The following is a 20,748-nucleotide window of genomic DNA, read 5'->3' on the forward strand; positions in this document are numbered from 1 at the left end:
AAAATAATTTATAGGTCTACTTTTTTTAAGGGAAATTATCATCATTAATTTATCAAAACAATTTACATTCATGACCAGATATATTTTGAAATATTTTTATATCAAACATGACTCATAAATCAAATAAATGCATTTGGAGCTATACCAGTATACTATTTCCTTTTGTGATTGATATGGTATTCATTATTGCTGATTTTCTTTACAAATAAATATTCAAGAGATAACACTCTTTGCCTAAATAGAAACTCAATCTTACTCTTAATAAAAAAATAAGACTCAATCTCTACAGACAAAACTTCTTAGAGATAATGTGTCAATTTGTGAAAATATATTTCTATTTTGATTTTTGATACGTATTTTTGTCTATATATAATATGTAAATAGTAAAACTCCATAACAAAATGGTTTTTCTCTTAGAGAAGTTTGTATAATGAGTTGAGACGAAATGAGTCGAAATGAAAGTTAAAAGTTGAATAAAGTATTATTAAAATATTATTTTTTAATATTATTATTGTTTTAAAATTTGAAAAAGTTAAATTATTTATTATATTTTGTGTAAACATTTAGTAAAGTTGTAATTATTAGATAACTCATAGAAGTCATTTCGTAGTTGTCAACTTTATTTTTCTTTTCAAAGAAGGAAAAATAAAAAGTAGAACGTAAAAATAGAAAAATTTTACTTAGGCTTATTTGATAGTAAAAGTGTTTTATCTCATTTCATCGTCTCAACTTTTTAAAATTTTCATACAAAATATAATAAAAATTCAACTTTTTCAAATTTTAAAATAATAATATTCTAATAATATTTTATTTAACTTTTAATTTTTTTCTAAAATTATCTCATTTTAGTATGTAAACTATACCTTAGCATCTTACATTATATATTTATTTAATTTTTATTTTTATGTTTGTTGTGCAACACCGATAGAGTTAATTTTATTTTTTAATATTGAGAGATTTGGAGAGAGAGGAATCGAACATAATACATCTCTTATAGAACTGGTAGAGTTAAAATTGAATAGAAACAAAGTGACTAGTTACGAGAGACTCAAGACCAATTTGATTACTCAACTTATGATCTCAACTTATTTTATCTAATCATTATAATTTTTTAAAATTTTAATATAAAATATAATAAATAATTTAATTTTTTTAAATATTAAAATAATAATAATATTAAAAAATAATATTATAATAATATTTTATTCCACTTTTATTCAACTCAATAACTCAAATTGAAAAGGAAGAGGGTGACAAGTTACGACGTACTTTACCAACTTCTCTAATGGAAAGTTCTATTGTATATATTGACGCTTTCTCAACATCGTATCTATCTGACTCCGATTCCTAGTTGCCTGCCGACTACATACATCCATTGATCCCTCCATTTCCCAACTGTATCTCTCACTCTCTCTTTCAAGTTTCAAGCTTTTTGTTTTTTGATAAAGTGTCGAAGTGCATCAACTTCTTCTCCTCTTTTTGGCACAACCATGTCTCTCTTCCACCCGAACAATCTTTGGTTTTCAGCTTCTTCCACTTCAGGTTCCATCTCTCTCTCTCTCTCTTCTACAGGTGGACTTTTTCGGGAGCATGCAAAACTCGTTTGAATTGGGTTTCTTGTTGTTACGTTGAGCCTTTGTGGGTTGTTGGCAGCTTTCAAGTTTATTCAATATTTTTTGTTTTAGCAAAGTCTTCTTATTGGAAATTTCAACTAACTTGTAGAACCAAAAAATGTGATATGCCAGTTCTATGAGGCCTTGGATTATTTTCAAATTGGAGGATTGAGTTTTTGGAATCAACATTTCTAGTATGAAGAAATACATGATGCTGTAGACATCAAATGTATACACATTTAAGCAAAAGAAAGTGTTATCTCTCTCTATTTGTGTGTACCTAGACGGGCACAGACTGTTTCTTTTACTTCGCAAATTCTGCAGTAATTCTACGGAATAGCTCAACAGAGTATCAAACAGCTTTACAAGGGAAGTTAGGGAAAATCTATTAAAATTAAGGGAAAAATGATGTAAATCAAAAGTAAATGATTAGAAATCAGAAGAAAAACCATGGGAAGGGATATGAGGATTCCTAATTTGATAATATTATCAGGATTTTTTATTTGGTATAATTAGCATGAGTAAGATATTTTTTCATCCTGCTCCTATCCCATTGTGTTGATGTGACATTGTGCATCAGCCCCCAAATTTCTTATTTTAAAAAATAATAGTTGATACTTAAAAAAAAAAAAAAAATAGCAGGAACTTATTTATCTCGTGGATTTCCTATCTCGTTGTATTGGCAACTTTGCACCTTTAAAGATAGGATTTAGTTGACATTAGGGATGGATGGGTAGCCATGCAAGGAAGGATAGGATAAGAAATGAACAGACCTAAAGAAGGTAAAGATAGCACCACTTCGTGAGAAGTGGGACAAAATTTAAGATGGTCTAGAGTCTGCATCTAAAAGAGGGAAAATATGATTCACTGGAAGGAGCTACGCAGACAAGAGGTTGGCTGTGAAGAACATTGGCCGACCCTGAGAAACTACATGATGAAATCTGATTGTTTTAGAAGATGTTGTCCTTGAAAAGAAAATGAAATATTAAAAATGTTAGTTGACCTTAAAAAAGTGGGATTGGAACATCTAGGCAATTCAATTCATGGCAAAACCACAAGTGACAAACCCATTCCTTATATTAGATACTTTTTTCTCTGTTCTCTTAATAGTTAAATTATAGACGTGCTTCAAATAACTTCTTCTGACCTTGTATATTAGATACTTTTTTTCTTAATCTCTGACGGACTTTTTTGTTCTCAAGCAGCTTCTCCGGTCCCTGGACCGATTGTAGCAACAAAAGCCAAGACTCCAGCCTTGGTATGATAATCCTGCATTCAGTGACAATAGTTACATTTTATTCTTATACTTTAGTGTATATTAATTAATATAATGTCTTGTTTTATTCATCCAGTGTTTTGAGGGGGCTAAACAAAGAATTAAGAAAATGTTCAATGAGGTCGAACTTTCTGTTTCCTCATATGACACTGCCTGGGTGGCAATGGTCCCTTCTCCAAATTCTCCGAAGGCCCCTTTTTTTCCTCAGTGTGTAAATTGGTTATTAGATAATCAACTCTGTGATGGTTCATGGGGTCTTCCTAACCGTGATCCACTATTAGTTAAAGATGCTCTGTTATCTACTTTAGCTTGTATCCTTGCACTGAAGCAATGGAATGTTGGTCAAGATCAAATGAATAACGGTATTTCTGCTGTTCTTCTTGCTAAATTTCCTCCTTTTATGTCCAAGAGATAGACGTTCTCTCTTTCTGCAGGCCTCTACTTTATCGAGTCAAATATAGCTGCAGCTACTGATGATAAGCAATTTTCCCCTATTGGATTTGATATAATATTTCCTGCCATGATCGAGTATGCCAAAAACTTGGATTTGAATATACCTCTGAAAGCAATGAATCTAGATGCTTTGGTTCACAAGAGAGAGTTGGAGCTCAAAAGGTAATGGTTCTAATTTAGTGTAGGTTTCTGCTCAACTCTAATACTTAATGTACATTTTTGTGCTAGTGTTTGACTAATGCCCATGACAACGATGAGCATTTTGTAAGTTCTTTTCTCATACTTGGGTGAGGTTAAGCCTACTCAAGCTGGCTTCAGAAAGATTAGCAGCCTTGATCATGCTTGGTTGGCTTAGCTCCATTGGTCTGTAAGAAAGTTTAATTGTATTCTGAATCAAGGTCGAACAATAACTGTTTATAGTCTTGTTAGCGGCAATGGAATAGCGGTAGAAGGACAGGGGAATGTTTTAGTTGCTGAATGATGACCTTAATTCTCCAAACTCAACTATCCAAAATCTAATTCCAGATGCCATGGAAGCAATTCAAAAGGGAGTGAGACCTACTTAGCATATGTCTCAGAGGGACTGGGGAAGTCGCAGAATTGGGAAATGGTTATGAAATATCAAAGAGAGAATGGGTCGCTCCTTAATTCACCATCCACCACGGCAGCTGCTTTTACTCACCTTAAGAATTCTGGTTTCCTTAATTACCTGTGCTCACTTGTAGAGAAGTTTGGAAATGCAGGTCTCTCCCTCCGCACTTATCTATAGTTTGCTATGCATTTTCAATTACATTGCTGATTTCTCTGACAGTCAATTGGTTATTTTCAACTGGTTTTTTCCCAGTTCCTACAGTTTACCCTCTAGATATATATACCCGTCTCTATATGGTTGACAGTCTCGAAAGGTTGGGAATTGATAAGCATTTCAGGAAGGAGATCAACAGTGTATTGGAAGAAACATACAGGCAATGCTAATTTTAGATGAATGCACCAATTATTTGTTTTATCTCGACATTTGTATGAGTTTGTAGATTATACATAGTTATCATTTATTGGAAACATGAAAGTTTCCAGTGAAACAGATACTGGTTACAGGGTGCGGAAGAAATATTTTTAGATGCTGCCACGTGTGCATTGGCATTTCGGATGTTACGTGTTCATGGATATGATGTTTCTTCAGGTACTTTGTTACTTAGGAGACATGGCCTGCAGTATTTTGATTGGTCAGGAAAAAGGTTTAATATGTTTATCCTGTTCTGTAGATCCATTCAGCCAACTTTCAGAAAAAGATCATTTCTCCAGCACCCTTGAAGGATATTTGAAGGACATTGGTGCTGTCTTGGAATTATTTCGGGCTTCAGAAATCATCATACATCGTGAAGAATCAGTTCTGGAGAAACAAAATTTATGGACAAGAAATTTCTTGAGACGGGAATTATCCAATGGTTCAATTCACACAAGTGGACTGACCAACTATCTTTGCCAAGAGGTAATTTCCTGGAATAGAACACCCTTTACTCTTTAGTAATGTTCATTTTTGCCAAATAAAGTGATATTTATTTTTATAATCCAAGATGACTTCCTGAAAACTTCAACCTTTGATCTTTTCAGGTGGAAGATGCTCTTAGTTTTCCCCATCATTCAAATTTGGAACGGTTATCCACTAGACGAGCCATTGAGCGTTACAACAAAAATAATACACGGGTTTTAAAAACTTCATATAGGTAACACTAATGGTGGTTTCTTTCTCCTCCGTTCTTTTCCCTGGATTAAAATTTTAACTCTGGTAGAGTTTTGAGCCATGATTTGTTTGAATTACCTTTTATCCTTTTATTCTTCTTATGTCAGTTCTTTAAATATTGGCAACGAAGATTTCTTAAAACTTGCAGTGGAAGACTTCAACATATGCCAATCAATACATCGTGAAGAACTTAAACATCTTGCAAGGTGCATATCTTTATGTACTATCAACTAACATCCTGTCATGACGGGCATTTTTGGATTTTTAATTGTAGCAAGGTCAAATGTCTGCACATGTATCAGAATTAGGTGGCATATTGACCAAGTAGCAACTTCCAGTGTTTCTTTACTATATCGTACTGGAAGTCAGGATTTTTTTATTTTTTTTTATTTTTTTTCCTGCTAAAAATCATATTAACTTGGAATCACTTGTTTTCCGGGTTCTTGTTACTTGTGGTACCCACTTGACCATAGTATTTATAAAAATTGATGATATCATCAGCCAGAAAGTTTGCTTCTTGCTTTCTATATCGAAAGAAACAAATTATCATCTTTTTTTTTTTTGTATGACATCCATTCGCATATAAGCAGGTGGGTTACAGAGAACAGATTACACAAACTAAAGTTTGCCAGGCAGAAGCTGGCCTACTGTTACTTCTCTGCTGCAGCAACCCTTTTTTCCTCTGAACTTTCTGATGCTCGCATATCGTGGGCCAAAAATGGTGTGCTTACAACAGTGGTTGATGATTTCTTTGACGTTGGTGGTTCAGAAGAGGAGCTGGTAAACCTTGTACAACTGGTTGAAAAGTATGTTTCCCTATTTTTACATTCCTTTTCTGCTTTTGTTGAATCCATTATCAGTCTGTGATTTATGGTTATGTGGAAACTGGACTGCAGGTGGGACATAAATGTCAGCACTGATTGTTGTTCTGTGAATGTTGAAATTCTATTTTCGGCACTTAAAAGCACAATCTGTGAGATTGGCGACAAAGCATTCACACGGCAAGGACGTAGTGTGATAAGCGACCTAATTGATATTGTGAGATGAAATCTTACCTGTTTTGCCTATTTCTATTGTATCTCTTTTGGTATATTACCACCCAAAGCTTTCTAACAGGATTACTGATCTCTTCTAAGACTCTGGTACAACTACTTCACTCCAAGTTGTCAGTTCCATGTAATGTACAGATTTCTGGACATGGACCATCTGAACCTAGATTTAAAAGTCATTTTAAAGAAAAAAAATCCTTGAAGAGGTTTCTCATATTGTTTATTTATTCATTAAAATAGAGATGATGTTGCCATGCTTTCATTGCAGTGGTTGAATTTGCTAAAATCTATGTTAAGGGAAGCTGAGTGGCTGAGAGACAAGTCAGTGCCAACTATGGATGACTATATGAAAAATGGATATGTATCATTCGCCTTAGGGCCAATCGTCCTCCCAACACTCTATCTTGTTGGGCCTAAGCTTTCAGGAAAGGTTGTTCAAGATCCAGAAATCCGTCATCTATACGAGCTTATGAGCACTTTTGGGCGTCTTCTCAATGATATTCAGAGCTTCAAGGTACTTTAACCTTCCCCCCAAACAAGAAAATGAATAAAATTAGGAAAAAAAGTTACGAATTTCTCCTCCGATACGGTTTGTTCTAGTGTTAGTAATCTCTATTGACTTATGTTGCAGAGGGAATCTGAGGAAGGGAAATTAAATGCTGTATCTTTGTGCATAATTCATGGCGGTGGTATTATTACTGAAGAAGAGGCCATTAAGGAGATGAAGAGTTTTATTGCTACTAAGAGGAGAGAACTGTTGAAACTAGTTTTGCAGGAGAAAGGCAGCCTGATTCCAAGAGAATGCAAGGACTTGTTCTGGAAAATGACCAGAGTGTTGCACTTATTTTACATGAAGGATGATGGTTTTACTTCACACGAGATGATCAATGCTGTAAATGCAGTAATTGAAGAACCCATTGTTCTCAAATGAGTTGTAAGTCTATGTCAAAGTTATTCTCAAATGAGTTGTACGTCTATGTCAAAAGCTGCATCCCATGCCAAATTGCTGCAAATACTTATGAATCGAAATTCTACATTAAAAAAAATAAACAAAATTGTTTTAATTTATATCTTTTCGACATATTCCTTATTGTTGTCTTATTACCTTTGTAAATGGTGTGTCAATAAATTTATTTTGTTGCCTTTCTAATATTTTCTTTCTTATGTGTATAAGTAGTTAAATCTGGACCCTTGAATTGTAATGAAGATTGAGCAAGTTGATCACATGAGAAGCTTGTGACTCATAAGCTATATTAGAGGAAATTTATGAGTTTGAGCTGCAAGATTGTGACACGTGTTGACATCTGTAATGATATATATATGTACTTATCAGATCTTTGTAACCCTAATTCATTTATTCATGTGTTTGGTCTGTTTTCGAGAGGCTTCGAGAGAAAGCTTGAGAGAGGGAGAAACTAGGGTTTTACCTAGGGTTTTCATTGAGAGAGAAAATCTGTGCGATTTTTTGGTTTGTGATAGAGGGTTATGTAATCTAATTGTTTTTGAGGCTGCTCTGTGAAGGATATTCCTGTCGTGGATGTAGACCATTAGGGTCGAATCACATAAATTGGTTGTGTTCTTCTTTTACCTTCTTTACTGTTCTTTGATTTCTTATTTTCTTTGATCATTGCTTATATTCTTGTTATTTTTCTTGTTCTATTTTGCAATCTATTTTTGTTAAACTCATTGGATTTGAAAGATGTTTTTTATATGTATATTAAATTGTATCTCTTGAGTTCTGATTGAAAGAGGAACTAGAGTAATTTTATAACAAGTGGTATCTAGACCCAAAGTTCGATGGGGACCATGAAGTTTGATATAGAGAAATTTACTAAGGAAAATGACTTCGGCTTATAGAGGATCAAGATGAGGGTATTGCTAGTCCAACATGGATTGCAGGATGTCCTCCTTGGTGAGAAAAAGAAGGATTCTTCCTTGAAAGAGGAAGAAAAGGAGGCTGTTCATAAGGACATTCTCCAAAAAGCCCACAGTGCCCTAATCCTCTCTCTTGGGGATGAAGTCCTGAGAGAGATGGCTAGTGAAGACACTGCTGCAGGTATATGGCTGAAATTAAAGAATCTTTATATGACTAAATCCCTAGCTAATAGACTTCACAAGAAAATCAAGCTTTATACCTCTAAGATGACCCCCGGGACTCCAATAGGGCAGCATCTTGATGAGTTTAATAAAATTATCATAGACCTAGCAAATATAGACATTAAGGTGGAGGATAAGGATCAGGCCATCCTCTTGATGAGTTCTTTGGACTCATCATACCTAAGTCTAAAAGAAATCATGATGTATGATAGAGACTCATTGACACTAGGAGAAGTACAATCTGTACTTCATACTAGGGAATTACAGAACATAGGAGATACCAAATAGGATCATGGGGAAGGTTCTTCTGTTAGGGGTAGAACAAAAAAGAGAGAGAAGAGGGGCAAGAATGAAACCAAGAAATCTAGGTCTAAGTCAAAGGGAAAACATCTTAAATGTTTTCAGTGTTACAAGGAAGGGAATTTTAAGAATGATTGTCCTGGTAGGAAAGCAAACCTTGGGAATAAGCCTAAAGAGGTAGGGGATGCCTTTGTGGTATTAGAGGGATATGAGAGTACTGAGGTACTCATTGTAAGTGAAGTTGATTAAAAAACAGAACGGATAATAGACTTGGGCTGTTCCTTTCATATGTGCCCAATTAGAGACATGTTTGAGACATGCTCTGAGTTAAATGAGGGACATGTAATCCTAAGAAATAATAAGTCCTGCAAAATCATGGGTATAGTGTTAGTTAGACTTAAATGCATGATGGTACTGAAAGAATTTTGAGGGAGGTCAGGTTTATACCTGAGTTAAAGAGAAACTTAATTTCTCTTAACATGCTTGATTTATTAGGTTGCACTTTCAAATATGAGGCAGGGGTTCTTAGGGTTACTAAAGGTTCTTTAGTTATTATGAAAGAGGTAATTAAAAATGGGTTGTATACACTATTTGGGAAAATTGTAGTTGGGGAAGCATTGCCTATACAGAATACTATAGAGAATAAATCTGTGTTATGACATAGGAGACTTGGACATGTAAGTCAAAGGGGCCTTTTAGAATTGCAAAAACAAGGGTTGCTGAGTGACAGAACCTAGGGAATTTACTTTTTTGTGAAGATTGTATCCATGGAAAGGCAAAGAGAGTCAGTTTTAAGTCAGTAACCCATAACACTAAACAAACTTTAGATTATGTTCATTTTGACCTCTGGGGACTTGCAAGAGTAAATTCACACAGTGGAGGAAGTTATTTTTTCTTCTTAGTGGATGATTACTCTATGAAGGTTTAGATATATATCCTTAAGAATAAGAGTGACACATTTGAAAAATTTAAGTATTAGAAGTCTAGTGGAAAACCAAGTAGGTAGAAAACTCAAGACTCTAAGGATTAATAATGGTTTATAGTTTCTGTCTAATGAGTTTAACCTGTATTGTCAAAAGGAAGGAATTCTTAGGCATAAGACAGTGAGGGAAACCCCTCAACAGAATAGTTTAGCTGAAAGAATGAACATGACCATCTTAGAAAGGGTAAGGTGTATGTTGTTTAATTCAAGGTTGCCCAAAACTTTTTGGGCAGAAGCTGTCACGACTGCTGTTCACCTTAAATAAGTGTCCCTCCTCTGCTATAGGGCTTAAAACCCCCTAAGATTTATGGTTTGGGAAACCTCTCAGCTATAACTACCTTAGAGTTCTTGGGGGTGTTGCGTATGCACATTCAAAAACTGATAAGTTGGAACCTAGGGAACTTAAGTGCATTTTTATAGGGTAACCTGAAGAGGTAAAGGGATACAAACTTTGGGTAGATGGACCTGGAAGGTATAAATGTATTGTGAGCAGGGATGTGACCTTTAATGAGTCACAAATGGCTTGTGTAAAAGATGAAAAACTAAACCAAGAAGTTGATAAGTGCTTAGGGGGATTATAGGTTGAGGTGGAGCAGGTTAACACTCAACTTGAACCTGAAACTAGAGAAGGCAATAACCTTGAGGAAGAAATCTCTGGAGACATGGATCAAGGTGGAGTTAGCTACTATAATTTGGTTAGAGATAGGCAAAAGAGAGTTATTAAACCACCTATAAGGTATGGTCAAGCTGAACTTATAGCTTTTGCTCTAATGGTAGCTAATGAGATTGTTTACCAGGAACCTAGATCTTATCAAGAGGCTGTGACAAGTAAGGACTCATCTAAATGGATATATGTCATGCATGATGAGATGGAATCTCTTAATAAGAACAAAACCTGGGTTCTAGTGCCTAAACCTCAAGGAGTCAAACTAGTTAGATCCAAGTGGATCTATAAGAAGAAAGAAAACATACTACGAATGGAAGGGACAATGTATAAGGCTAGGTTTGTAGCCAAAGGCTTTACACAGAGAGCGGGAATTAACTTTAATGAAATTTTCTCTCCAGTGGTTAAACATAGCTCAATTAGGCTACTGCTAGCCTATACAGCTTTTGAAAACTTGCATTTAGAACAATTAGATGTTAAGACTGCTTTTCTGTATGGAGAACTTGAAGAAGAAATTTATATGCAACCTCCTAAAGGTTTCGCTAATGAAATTAAAAATAATTAAGTGTGTCTTCTTAAAAAATCTTTATATGGCCTGAAACAATCATGTAGGTAGTGGTATAAGAGGTTTGACACACACACACATATGATTAGTAATAATTTTAAAAGGAGCTGCTATGATGGTTGTGTTTATTACAAGGAAGAAAAAGGAATATTTGTTTATCTCTTACTATATGTAGATGATATGCCGGTGGCTTGTAAAGACACTAATTTAATTGAGTAAGTTAAATGCATGCTGGAATAAGAGTTTGAAATGAAAAAATTGGGTCCTGTTAAGAAAATATTATGAATGGAAATTGTAAGGGACAGAAGTGCTAGGGTGCTATATCTATTCCAAAAAAATTATATTTCTAAAATTCTTAAGAGGTTTGGTATGGAACATGTGAAACCTGTTAACACACTCTTAGGTTAGCATTTCAAATTGTCAGTTAATTAGGCTCCTAAAACATAATCAAATATTAGCTTTATGCATCAAATTCCCTATGCTAGCATGGTGGGAAGTATAATGTATGCAATGGTATGTTCTAGACCTGACTTGATCTATGTAGTGAGTATAGTTAGTAGATTTATGGGTAATCTAGGAAAACCTCATTGGCAGGCCATTAAATGGGTATTAAGGTACCTGGCAAGCTCTACTCATTTAGGTCTCAGTTTTGTGAATAATGTTGAAAAGGGTTGTGAGTTGACTGGTTTTGTAGACTCTGACTTTGCAGGGAATATAGACACTAGAAAGTCTTTAACTGATTATGTGTTTACTGCATTTGGGGGAGCTGTTAGCTGGAAATCACACTTACAATCTGTTGTAGCTTTGTCCACCACAGAAGCGGAATATATAGCATTGATTGAAGCTATAAAAGAGGCCATATGGTTAAAGAGTATTGCAAGTGGGTTAAATATTTTCAATGGCAATATCATAGTATATTGTGATAATCAAAGCACGCTACACTTAGCTAAAAATCAAGTTTACCATGAAAGATTCAAACATATTGATATAAGGCTTCACTTTGTTAGGGATGTTATAGAGTCTAAGGTTATAAGTGTGGAGAAGGTCTCAATTGAGGATAACTCCTCAGATATGATGACCAAGTCTCTCCCTTGGTCTAAGTTCAAACACTGTCTGAACATAATTGGTATGAAGTCTAGAGTCTGTCCCCATCAGGGGGACAATGCAAGAATAGCTGATGATGAGGATTAATGAAAACTTGGCAATAAATGTTTTGCCAAGGTGGAGAATTGTAAATGGTGTGTCAATACATTTATTTTGTTGCCTTTCTGATATTTTCTTTCTTATGTGTATAAGTAGTTAAATCTGGACCCTTGAATTGTAATGAAGATTGAGCAGGTTGATCATGTGAGAAGCTCGTGACTCGTAAGTTGTATCATAGGAAGTTTATGTGTTTGAGTCACAAGATTGCGACACATGTTGGCATCTGTAATGATATATATATATATATGTACTTATCAGATCTTTGTAACCCTGATTCATTCATTCATGTGCTTGGTCTGTTTTCGAGAGGCTTCGAGAGAAAGCTTGAGAGAGGGATAAACTAGGGTTTTACCTAGGGTTTTCACTGAGAGAGCAAATCAGTGCGATTTTCTAGTTTATGAGACAGGGCTATGTAATCTAATTGTTTCTGAGGCTTCTCTATGAAGAATATTGATTATCAATAAAGCTTTGAGGCCATTCTTGCCGTGGACGTAGACCATTAGGGTTGAACCATGTAAATTGGTTGTGTTCTTTCTTTACTTTTCTTTGGTTTCATTGATCATTGTTTATATTCTTGTTATTTTTTTTTTTGTTCTATTTTGCAATTTATTTTTGTTAAACTCGTTGGATTTGAAAGAGGTTTATTTATTTATTTTAATATATTAAACTGTATCTCTTGAGTTCTAATTGAAAGAGGAACTAGAGTAATTTTTGAACAACCTTATTGTACACAACTTCCAACGAGCGTGTTGCACATTCAGCAACTTTTAAAAACCACTTTATCTTTCATCATTTAGTTTATAAGAATTTTTTTTTGTATCAAACGTGTTACGTTGAGATATTCTCACAAAATCATGCACAGAAATTGAGCTTTTTTGGGATAGTAAAATGGAGAATACAATGCTTACCTTGTTCCAGAAAGGTTTGGTTCATGCGGGTATTATATTGAATAGATCATGAAATATATTTAGCCGGTAATGGGTGTATATGTAACACACCATATATTTGTATAAAAAAAACTAGAGTTGCTCTCTTCTAATGGAGACAAAAACTAACGTAAACAACTAAAAGCCATGGGCCAAGCCAAAGGCTGGAAGCTGGTCCACAACATCCTAAAATGTAGAAGAGATAACATAATTGGCCCAAGGAATATACTCCCTGCCCACACACATTAACACTTAAATAAGTAAGTTCAACTAATTAAAAGAAGGTCCATTCACAGAGCACTTGAGCCCAACATCATCTCAGCCTGGTCCATCAGTCAGACACTGAGTAGAAAACCCTAGATCTAGAGCTCAGCTTGTTACAACTCCTCCCCCCTTCAAAACACATTGCTTGCAAGGTGAGGAAAAAATTCCTTGAGCTTCGCATACGTCTCTCATGTTGCATGTTTCATGTCCTGTCCATGCCATCACACTGAGAGCTCGATTTTAGCTCTGTTTATAGACTTCACCATACGGCGGGCGAGGATCTCTTCCATCTCAAGCCTAAGGACCTCGTGGTCGTCAATTGGTGGTAGATCTGGATTGATAGTCTTTGAAGATCCCAACTTTTTCTTAAACTGTGAAATATAAAAAGTGGGGTGGATCTTGGAGGAGGACAGCAGATCAAGGCGGTAAGCAACCTTCCCTACACGTTGTAAGATCTAGAAAGGCCCAAAAAACTTTAGGGCTAGTTTGTTGTTGTGACGGTGAGCCACCATGGTTTGCCTATATGACTACAACCTTGGGTAGACTTAATCACCTGTAGAAAACTGTCTTTTCTTCTTAAGTTTGTGTACCTCTTCTTTTTGTCCAGGTCTTTGTGCAAATATGCTGGAGCAAGTGGGATATTTGATCATGGGTTTTGAGATGCTCTTCAACTACAGCTACATGAGTAGTCCCAGGTATACATTCCAATAACCGGGGAGGGTGGTAGCCATATAGGGCCTTGAATGGTGAAATTTTGGTTGACATGTGGGGAGTGGAATTGTACCACCACTCTACTAGGGATATCCATAATACCAAGTCCTTTGGTTTGTCTCCTTATAAGCAAACAGATTTTTTAAAGAAATTTTTTCCCATGCATAGAACCAATGCCTTAAAAAGACAGATCATGAATTTTGGCCAAAAGGATGTGGAAACATTTTATCATTGTTGGGAACGATTCAAAGACCTTTTAAATGCATGTCCCCATCATGGATATGAGAATTGGAGGGTCATTAGTTTTTTTTATGAGGGGTTGCAACAAAAAATGAGACAATTTGTGGAGACCATGTGTAATGGAGTGTTTTTTAACAAAGAACCTGATGCTGATAAAAATAAGTCCATTTGGTCTATAAATATTAATTGGACTTTTAGCCCAAGTATTGAGTCCAATAAAAATTATCTAATCCACCATAATAAATTTTGGGCACATGATTATTTAAAAATTACAATTGGGCTTTTCTATATGGCCCATCAAAATAATTTAAGCCCAATAAAATTATCCTTAGAATATTGGGCCAAGTCATTACTGCAACAGATAAGGCTGAAGGAGTTATTGGCATTGGAATCGTTATGAGAAATAGTGAAGCTTCAATATTAGTAACATAAAGAATGACCAAAACTTTTAAGCATGATCCTTTTTGTTTGGAATTAGGTCTGCAGGATATATCACCTTGGAAGAAGACTCACTACAAGTTATAAAAGACATCTTAAAGGATAGTGATAACCTCTCCAGTTATGAAATGGTGCTTAGTGATATTAAGTCAAAGCTTTTGAGGTTCTCTAGTTTGTCTACAAATCATGTGAAGAGGAAAGCTCATTGTTTAGCTCAATCTCTAGCTAGATTAGCTTTATTTGTTACTAATCTAACAGTGAATAAGAAGGTTTGTCCTCTATGTATTGTTTCCCTACTTTTAAGGATTTTGATTATGGGTATAACATGTCCAGTTTGGTTTGATTTTGTACAAATTTTTTAAACCAAACCAGTTACACAGGTTTTACATTTTCAAGAACCGATTATGCACTGATTACCCTTATAAACCGGTACTTTTGGTTTCATCGATTCCGGTTCGGGTTTTCAATTTTAGTATAATATTATTATTATTAGTTATAGTGATTTAATATGATATTAGTATTACTATGTAAAAGTGATTTAATATAGTACTAATATTAATATTAAATCACTAAGTACTAGTATAGTATTAATATTAATAATTTATAGTGATTTAATATAATATATGTAAAACTTAGACCCAAGGCCCAGACTTGAGGAAACCTAGCCCATAAAGAGTTAGGCTAGTGACACCTAGAAACGATGTCGTTTCAGGTAAGGCCTAAAGCCTTCTATTTTTTCTCTTTTCCTCCCCCGACGGTTTTTTCCCTTTCCCTCTTTGATTTTCAATTTTTGGCTTGTTCCACACTTCACTCTCCTATCTCCACATCTTCTCAATTGCATCTCTTATCCCTGACTCTCAAAAATTTTCACTCTCATCAAACTCTCTCCCTATCTTGCACCCTTCATTTCTCTTGTGTTTCTTGCTCCGATTTTGGAGGTGTCCAAATCTGGTAGCCAAAGTCGACATTGATTGTAGTCGAGCACTATAAAACGTAGACACATTTGCCTATCCCTTTATCACATCGTTCTCTTTGCCTGGTATTTTTGGGTGGTTGTGGGTGGTGGCAGATTTTCAGTTTTGGGGTTGCCGAGACCCTCACATCAGTAAGCCCTCACCCACTTTTTCCTTTGCTCATTCAACACTCACTTCAGTTTCTCACTCATAAATTTACTCATCACTGACCGTAACTACTCTCTATATTACTCATCACGCCATATATTTCCATATTCAAGACATCGTAGACTTAGTTCACACGGGTAGGACCCTCACTCATTTCACATTTTTCTTATTAATTACTTATTGTGAATTGTACGGTATTTTTTTTTATTAATTGAAAATACTACAGATTGTGTTGGGTTTTGAGCATGGAAATTATGGTAATTTCTTGGTTGGATGGAAACATGGTTAGAGTGTGGTTGATGTGGTGGTTGCATGGAATTTTTGTAAGCAAACACCTTGTGTTGGACTGTTCTTGAGTTTTGGACTAATTCGGTTTGATGAGCAGTGAACCAAATGGATACTCGGGGTTTGAATAGTGGCTATTTTTGTACTGTTTGGGGTTACATCTGACCGTTGGATTGGAGGTTAAATTATTTGAGGGTATATAATTGTTGTTTTGGGTTGATATTGGTTAGGGAATATGTAGGTAGCATTGTGGTTATCCAACTTTGCTCGTTCATTGTTATTGGGTTTTTGTTGTTGGTCATTAACGCTTAGTATATATTTTATGAAGAGGTGGCGAGACTAATATAGGTCGGACTCAAGAATTTGACAATACACTACGAGAGTCGGGTAAGCGGGATTCCTATACTAGGTTTTACACGAATTATTAAGACTGAGGTTGACTTTCTGAAAAGTTTGCATGTTTTGTTATGAAATGAGAACTTGGGAAAAACAACCTCGGTCGTTCATTTGCATTACTCATGAAATATGTATGAAAAAGGAAGAATGTTTTTTGACATGCATTGTCTAGACATGAGCTTCATTTTGTCTTACTGTCTCTGAGTTGTGAATAGAGCGATATTGAAAATTTAAAAATTTGTGCATTGCTTAGTATAATGCTCTGACTTTTGTTTTTACTATTTGAGAATGATCTGAACATATTTCCATACTGTGTTTTGTTTTGGTATGGCATCTGAAAATCTTGGCATAGTGTACTGATTTTTTATTTGACTCTGTCTCTACCTCTACTCTGTTTGGGTTGGTACCAACTTTTATCTCTGAGTGCACACACTTTGGAAACAGTGTGTTTATTATGTATGTGAGACTTCAGATTCTAGATAGAATTTAAGAACTCATTTTCATATTTGTTGTGATAGTGGAGCAAACTATAAGGAATAATATTGTTCGTATTGGAGGTTTTGGAATTTGCAGACTTTAAGAATGATTTTGATGTGTAGGATTATACAAGTTTATGAGCTGAATTGATGTTGATTGAGGTTTGTTTTGATTCTGGAGACTTTATATAAAAATTTGATAGGGTAAAAGGTTAAGACTTTGGAGATAGATCAATACTACTATTGCGTGATCTTTTTCTCTTTATTATAGGTACCTTTATAACTCTAACGTATTACATATATATGTTTGCTTTACGAGTACCGCTATTTTATCTATATTTATATGAACTCTATATCTTTGAAACAATTATTAAAGGTCCAAGTTTTTCACGATGCCACCTCATTGTCGGGAATGAAGTATCTTGGATTTGAACGCGACCAGTAATGAAAAGGGAGCAAATCCGAGTGCTTTTGAAGTACTTAAGCAGTGGCACATCAATTAATAGATAATCTCGCGCAGAATCCCCTGGGTAACCAACACAACAATAATGAAGGAAGCTATATAGTGGAACAATTTAATCGGTTGCACCCCCCTTCATTTGATGGGAGGGGTGAGCCAACTCTGGTGGAAGATTGGATTCAGGATATTGCGGAGATACTGTAGGTCCTAACCTGCATAGGTGAATAGAAAGTGGCCTACGCCACCTTCAAGCTGACCAGGGAGGCGAAAAGATAGTGGATTTCTGAAAGAACTTTCAGAAAAGCTAAAGGGAAATAAATAATCAGTTGGCTACATTTCAAGCAGATTTTTCAGGAGCGCTTCTTCCCAAGCTCGATCAGAGATGAAAAGGCTTTGGAAGTTGCCACTTTGGTGTAGGGAGCTATGACGGTACACCAATATGCAGTCGGATTTACCGAGTTGTCATGTTTTACTATGTACCTAATCCCTGATGAAGAGAAGAAGGCGCATAAGTTTGAACAAGGGCTAAACAAAAAACTTTATGAACGAGTGGTAGGCTTTTAGATTTGAAACTTTTTAGAGTTGCTAAATAAAGCCACAGTATTTGAACAAAGCCTTCAGAGAAATGCTGCTCTACATGATCAGGGGAAGAGGACTACTCCATCTGGGTACCATTCTGGCATGGACCAGAGACTTTGGAAAAAGAGGAATGAAGGTAGTAGATCGAGTAAGAGGCCGGTTCAGGGTAACCAACAGCCTTATCAGTGTAGAACATGCAACCAAGTGCATTCTGGGAAGTGCAGAAAAGGGGTAGGATTATATTTCCATTAAGGCAAACCAGGACACTACATCAAGGATTGCCCTTTGCAATCGGACAGCAACCAGGCGATCATACCGCCACTTCAGAGAAACGAAGTTATAGCACGAGGCAACAACCAATGCCCTACTAAGCCTGCATGGGTTTTTGCATTAACGCTTGGAGAAGCTAAGGATAGAGGAATGATGTGATCACTAGTAAGACTTCTTTGATTTGCTTTAAGTTATTAATTTGTTGGTTGTAGTTAAGACTTTGGACATTTTAGTTCATGGATAATGTTGACCATGATCACAGGTACCCTTTGTTTGTTTTCTAATAATGCTACTGTGTTATTTGACTTGGGAACAACACATTCTTTTGTTTCCATGGCTTACTCTTTGATTTTACACTTTAGAAACCGAAAATTTGAAGCACAAGTTAGTGGTCTCAACCCCAATAGGGAATTCGGTAGTTTGTGATGAGATCCTTGCGTTGTGTTCTTTATCTATCGAGGGAAGACTAATGCTAGTTGATTTAATAGTGTTTCATATTATTGGTTTTCTTGTGATCTTGGGTATGGACTAGTTGGCTTCCTACCACGCCAGTATTGATTATTTTAAAAAAGTAGTGTTTAGACCCCCCAAAAGAAAGTGAATTTCGGTTTGTAGGGTCAAGTTTGAATGGACAACAAAGTGTGAGGAAAGTTACCAAGATTTGAAATAGAGATTAATGATAGCTCCAGTGTTAATAGTCCCCACTGCTAGAGGAGGATTTGTAGTTTATAGCGATGCATCAAGGCTTGGATTGGGGTGTGTATTGATGCTACATGGGAAGATTATAGCATACGCCTCATGCCAACTAAAGGTATATGAGCAAAATTATCCCACGCGTGATTTGAAACTCGCTACTGTCACTTTTTCACTTAAGATTTGGAGGTAGTAACTGTATGCGGAAAAGTGAAAAATTTATATGGATCACAAAGTTTTTAATATTTCTTCACCCAGAAGAAATTAAATATAAGGCAAAGGAGATGGCTTGAGTTGATCAAGGATTATGATTGCACCCTCAATTATCACCCAGGCAAAGCCAATGTTGTAGCCAACGCCTTAAGCAGGAAGACAATGGAACCAGAAGTTGCTGCCCTTACCACTCAACAACAGTTGTTAATGGACCTAGAAAGAGTTGGTATTGAGGTCATCACTAGTGAAGCAAGTACTTTCATGGCTAGTTTGATAGTTCAACCAGCCTTGGTAGATAGAATCAAAGCTGCTCAGAAGGTGGATTCAGGGTAGGTGAAACTAGTAGAAGAAGTTGGGAACGGGGACAAATATGACTTTATTGTTCCCAAGGATGGAGTCTTGAGGTTTAGAGGTAGATTGTGCATGCCAACTAATGACAAATTGAAAAGGATAATTCTCGAGGAAGCACGCCATTTTTTTGTACATAGTTCACTTGGGAAGTACCAAGATGTATCTAGACTTGAGAGAGTCTTTTTGGTGGAGTATCATGAAAAGGAAAATTGCCAAATTTGTGGAACAGTACCTAACTTGCCAATAGGTAAAGGCGGAGCATCAAAGACCAACAAGATTGTTACAGCCACTTCAGATTCCAGAGTGGAAGTGGGAGCATATCTCCATAGACTTTGTGATAGGCCTACCAAGGACATTGTGTGGACAAGATGTTATACGGGTGATGATAGATTGCTTAACAAAGACTACTCGCTTTGTGCCCATTAAAGTTTCTTATAAGCTAGAGAAACTAGCTGAGTTGTATGTGTAAGAGATAGTGAGGTTGTATGGGGTACCGATATCCATTGTATCGGATAGAGACCTTCATGTCACTTCCAAGTTCTAGTGAAGCCTACAAGAGGCAATGGGTAATAAGTTAAGCTTCGATACTACTTTTCACCTTTAGACAGATGGGTAGTCAGAAAGGGTTATTCAAATCTTAGAAGATATGTTGAGGGCATGTGTGATGGATTTTAAGTGAACTTGGATGCGACATTTACCATTGGTCGAGTTTGCTTATAATAACAATCATATTAATTAGTTATTGTGAGTTGTATGGTATTTTTTTCATTTAATTTAAAATATTGTAGATTGTGTTGGGTTTTGAGAGTGGAAATTATGGTAATTTCTTGGTGGATGGACGGTTAGCATGTGGTTGATATGGTGGTTGCATGGAATTTTTGTAAGCAAACACCTTGTGTTGGACTATTCTTGAGTTTTGGATTAATTGGGTTTGACGGGCAGTTTTTGTACTTGGATACTCGGGGTTTGAATAGTGGCTTTTTTATACTATTTGGGGTTATATATCGACCGTTGGGTTGGAGGTTAAATTATTTAGGGGTATATAATTAATATTTTGGGTTGATATTGGTTAGGGAATATGTAGCATTGTGGCTCTCCAGCTTTGCTCTTTAGTTGTTATTGGGTTTTTATTGTTGATAATTAACGCTTAGTATATATTTTATGAATAGGTGGCAAGACTAATATAGGTTAGACTCAAAAATTCGACAATACACTACAAGAGTCAAGTAAGCGGTATTCCTAGGCTGGGTTTTACACAGATTATTGAGATTGAGGTTGATTTTTTGAAAACTTTGCATGTTTTGTTATGAAATGAGAACTTAAAAAAACAACATCAGTTGTTCATTTGCATTACTCATGAAATATGTATGAGAAAGGAAAAA

The 20,748-nt window shown here is 35.7% G+C and overlaps 1 protein-coding gene and 1 non-coding gene across 2 annotated transcripts; one reads left to right on the forward strand and one right to left on the reverse strand.

Moving 5' to 3' along the window:
• Positions 1–1,283: 1,283 nt before the first annotated feature.
• Positions 1,284–7,233, forward strand: LOC122280447 (ent-kaurene synthase TSP4, chloroplastic). Its single transcript, XM_043091347.1, has 14 exons — positions 1,284–1,542; positions 2,819–2,871; positions 2,966–3,251; positions 3,324–3,504; positions 3,868–4,085; positions 4,187–4,307; positions 4,425–4,522; positions 4,605–4,831; positions 4,954–5,066; positions 5,191–5,289; positions 5,674–5,889; positions 5,980–6,121; positions 6,401–6,646; positions 6,764–7,233. Exons 1-14 carry the CDS (start codon positions 1,491–1,493, stop codon positions 7,061–7,063), a joined length of 2,352 nt encoding a protein of 783 aa, XP_042947281.1. The 5' UTR covers positions 1,284–1,490; the 3' UTR covers positions 7,064–7,233.
• Positions 7,234–14,018: 6,785 nt separating this feature from the next.
• LOC122283561 lies at positions 14,019–14,126 on the reverse strand. The gene has a single exon (XR_006230960.1). It is a non-coding gene; the product is annotated as a small nucleolar RNA R71 (small nucleolar RNA).
• Positions 14,127–20,748: the final 6,622 nt, after the last annotated feature.

The sequence above is a fragment of the Carya illinoinensis genome, chromosome 11 (genome assembly GCF_018687715.1).
Source record: "Carya illinoinensis cultivar Pawnee chromosome 11, C.illinoinensisPawnee_v1, whole genome shotgun sequence".
Classification (NCBI taxonomy): Eukaryota; Viridiplantae; Streptophyta; class Magnoliopsida; order Fagales; family Juglandaceae; genus Carya; species Carya illinoinensis.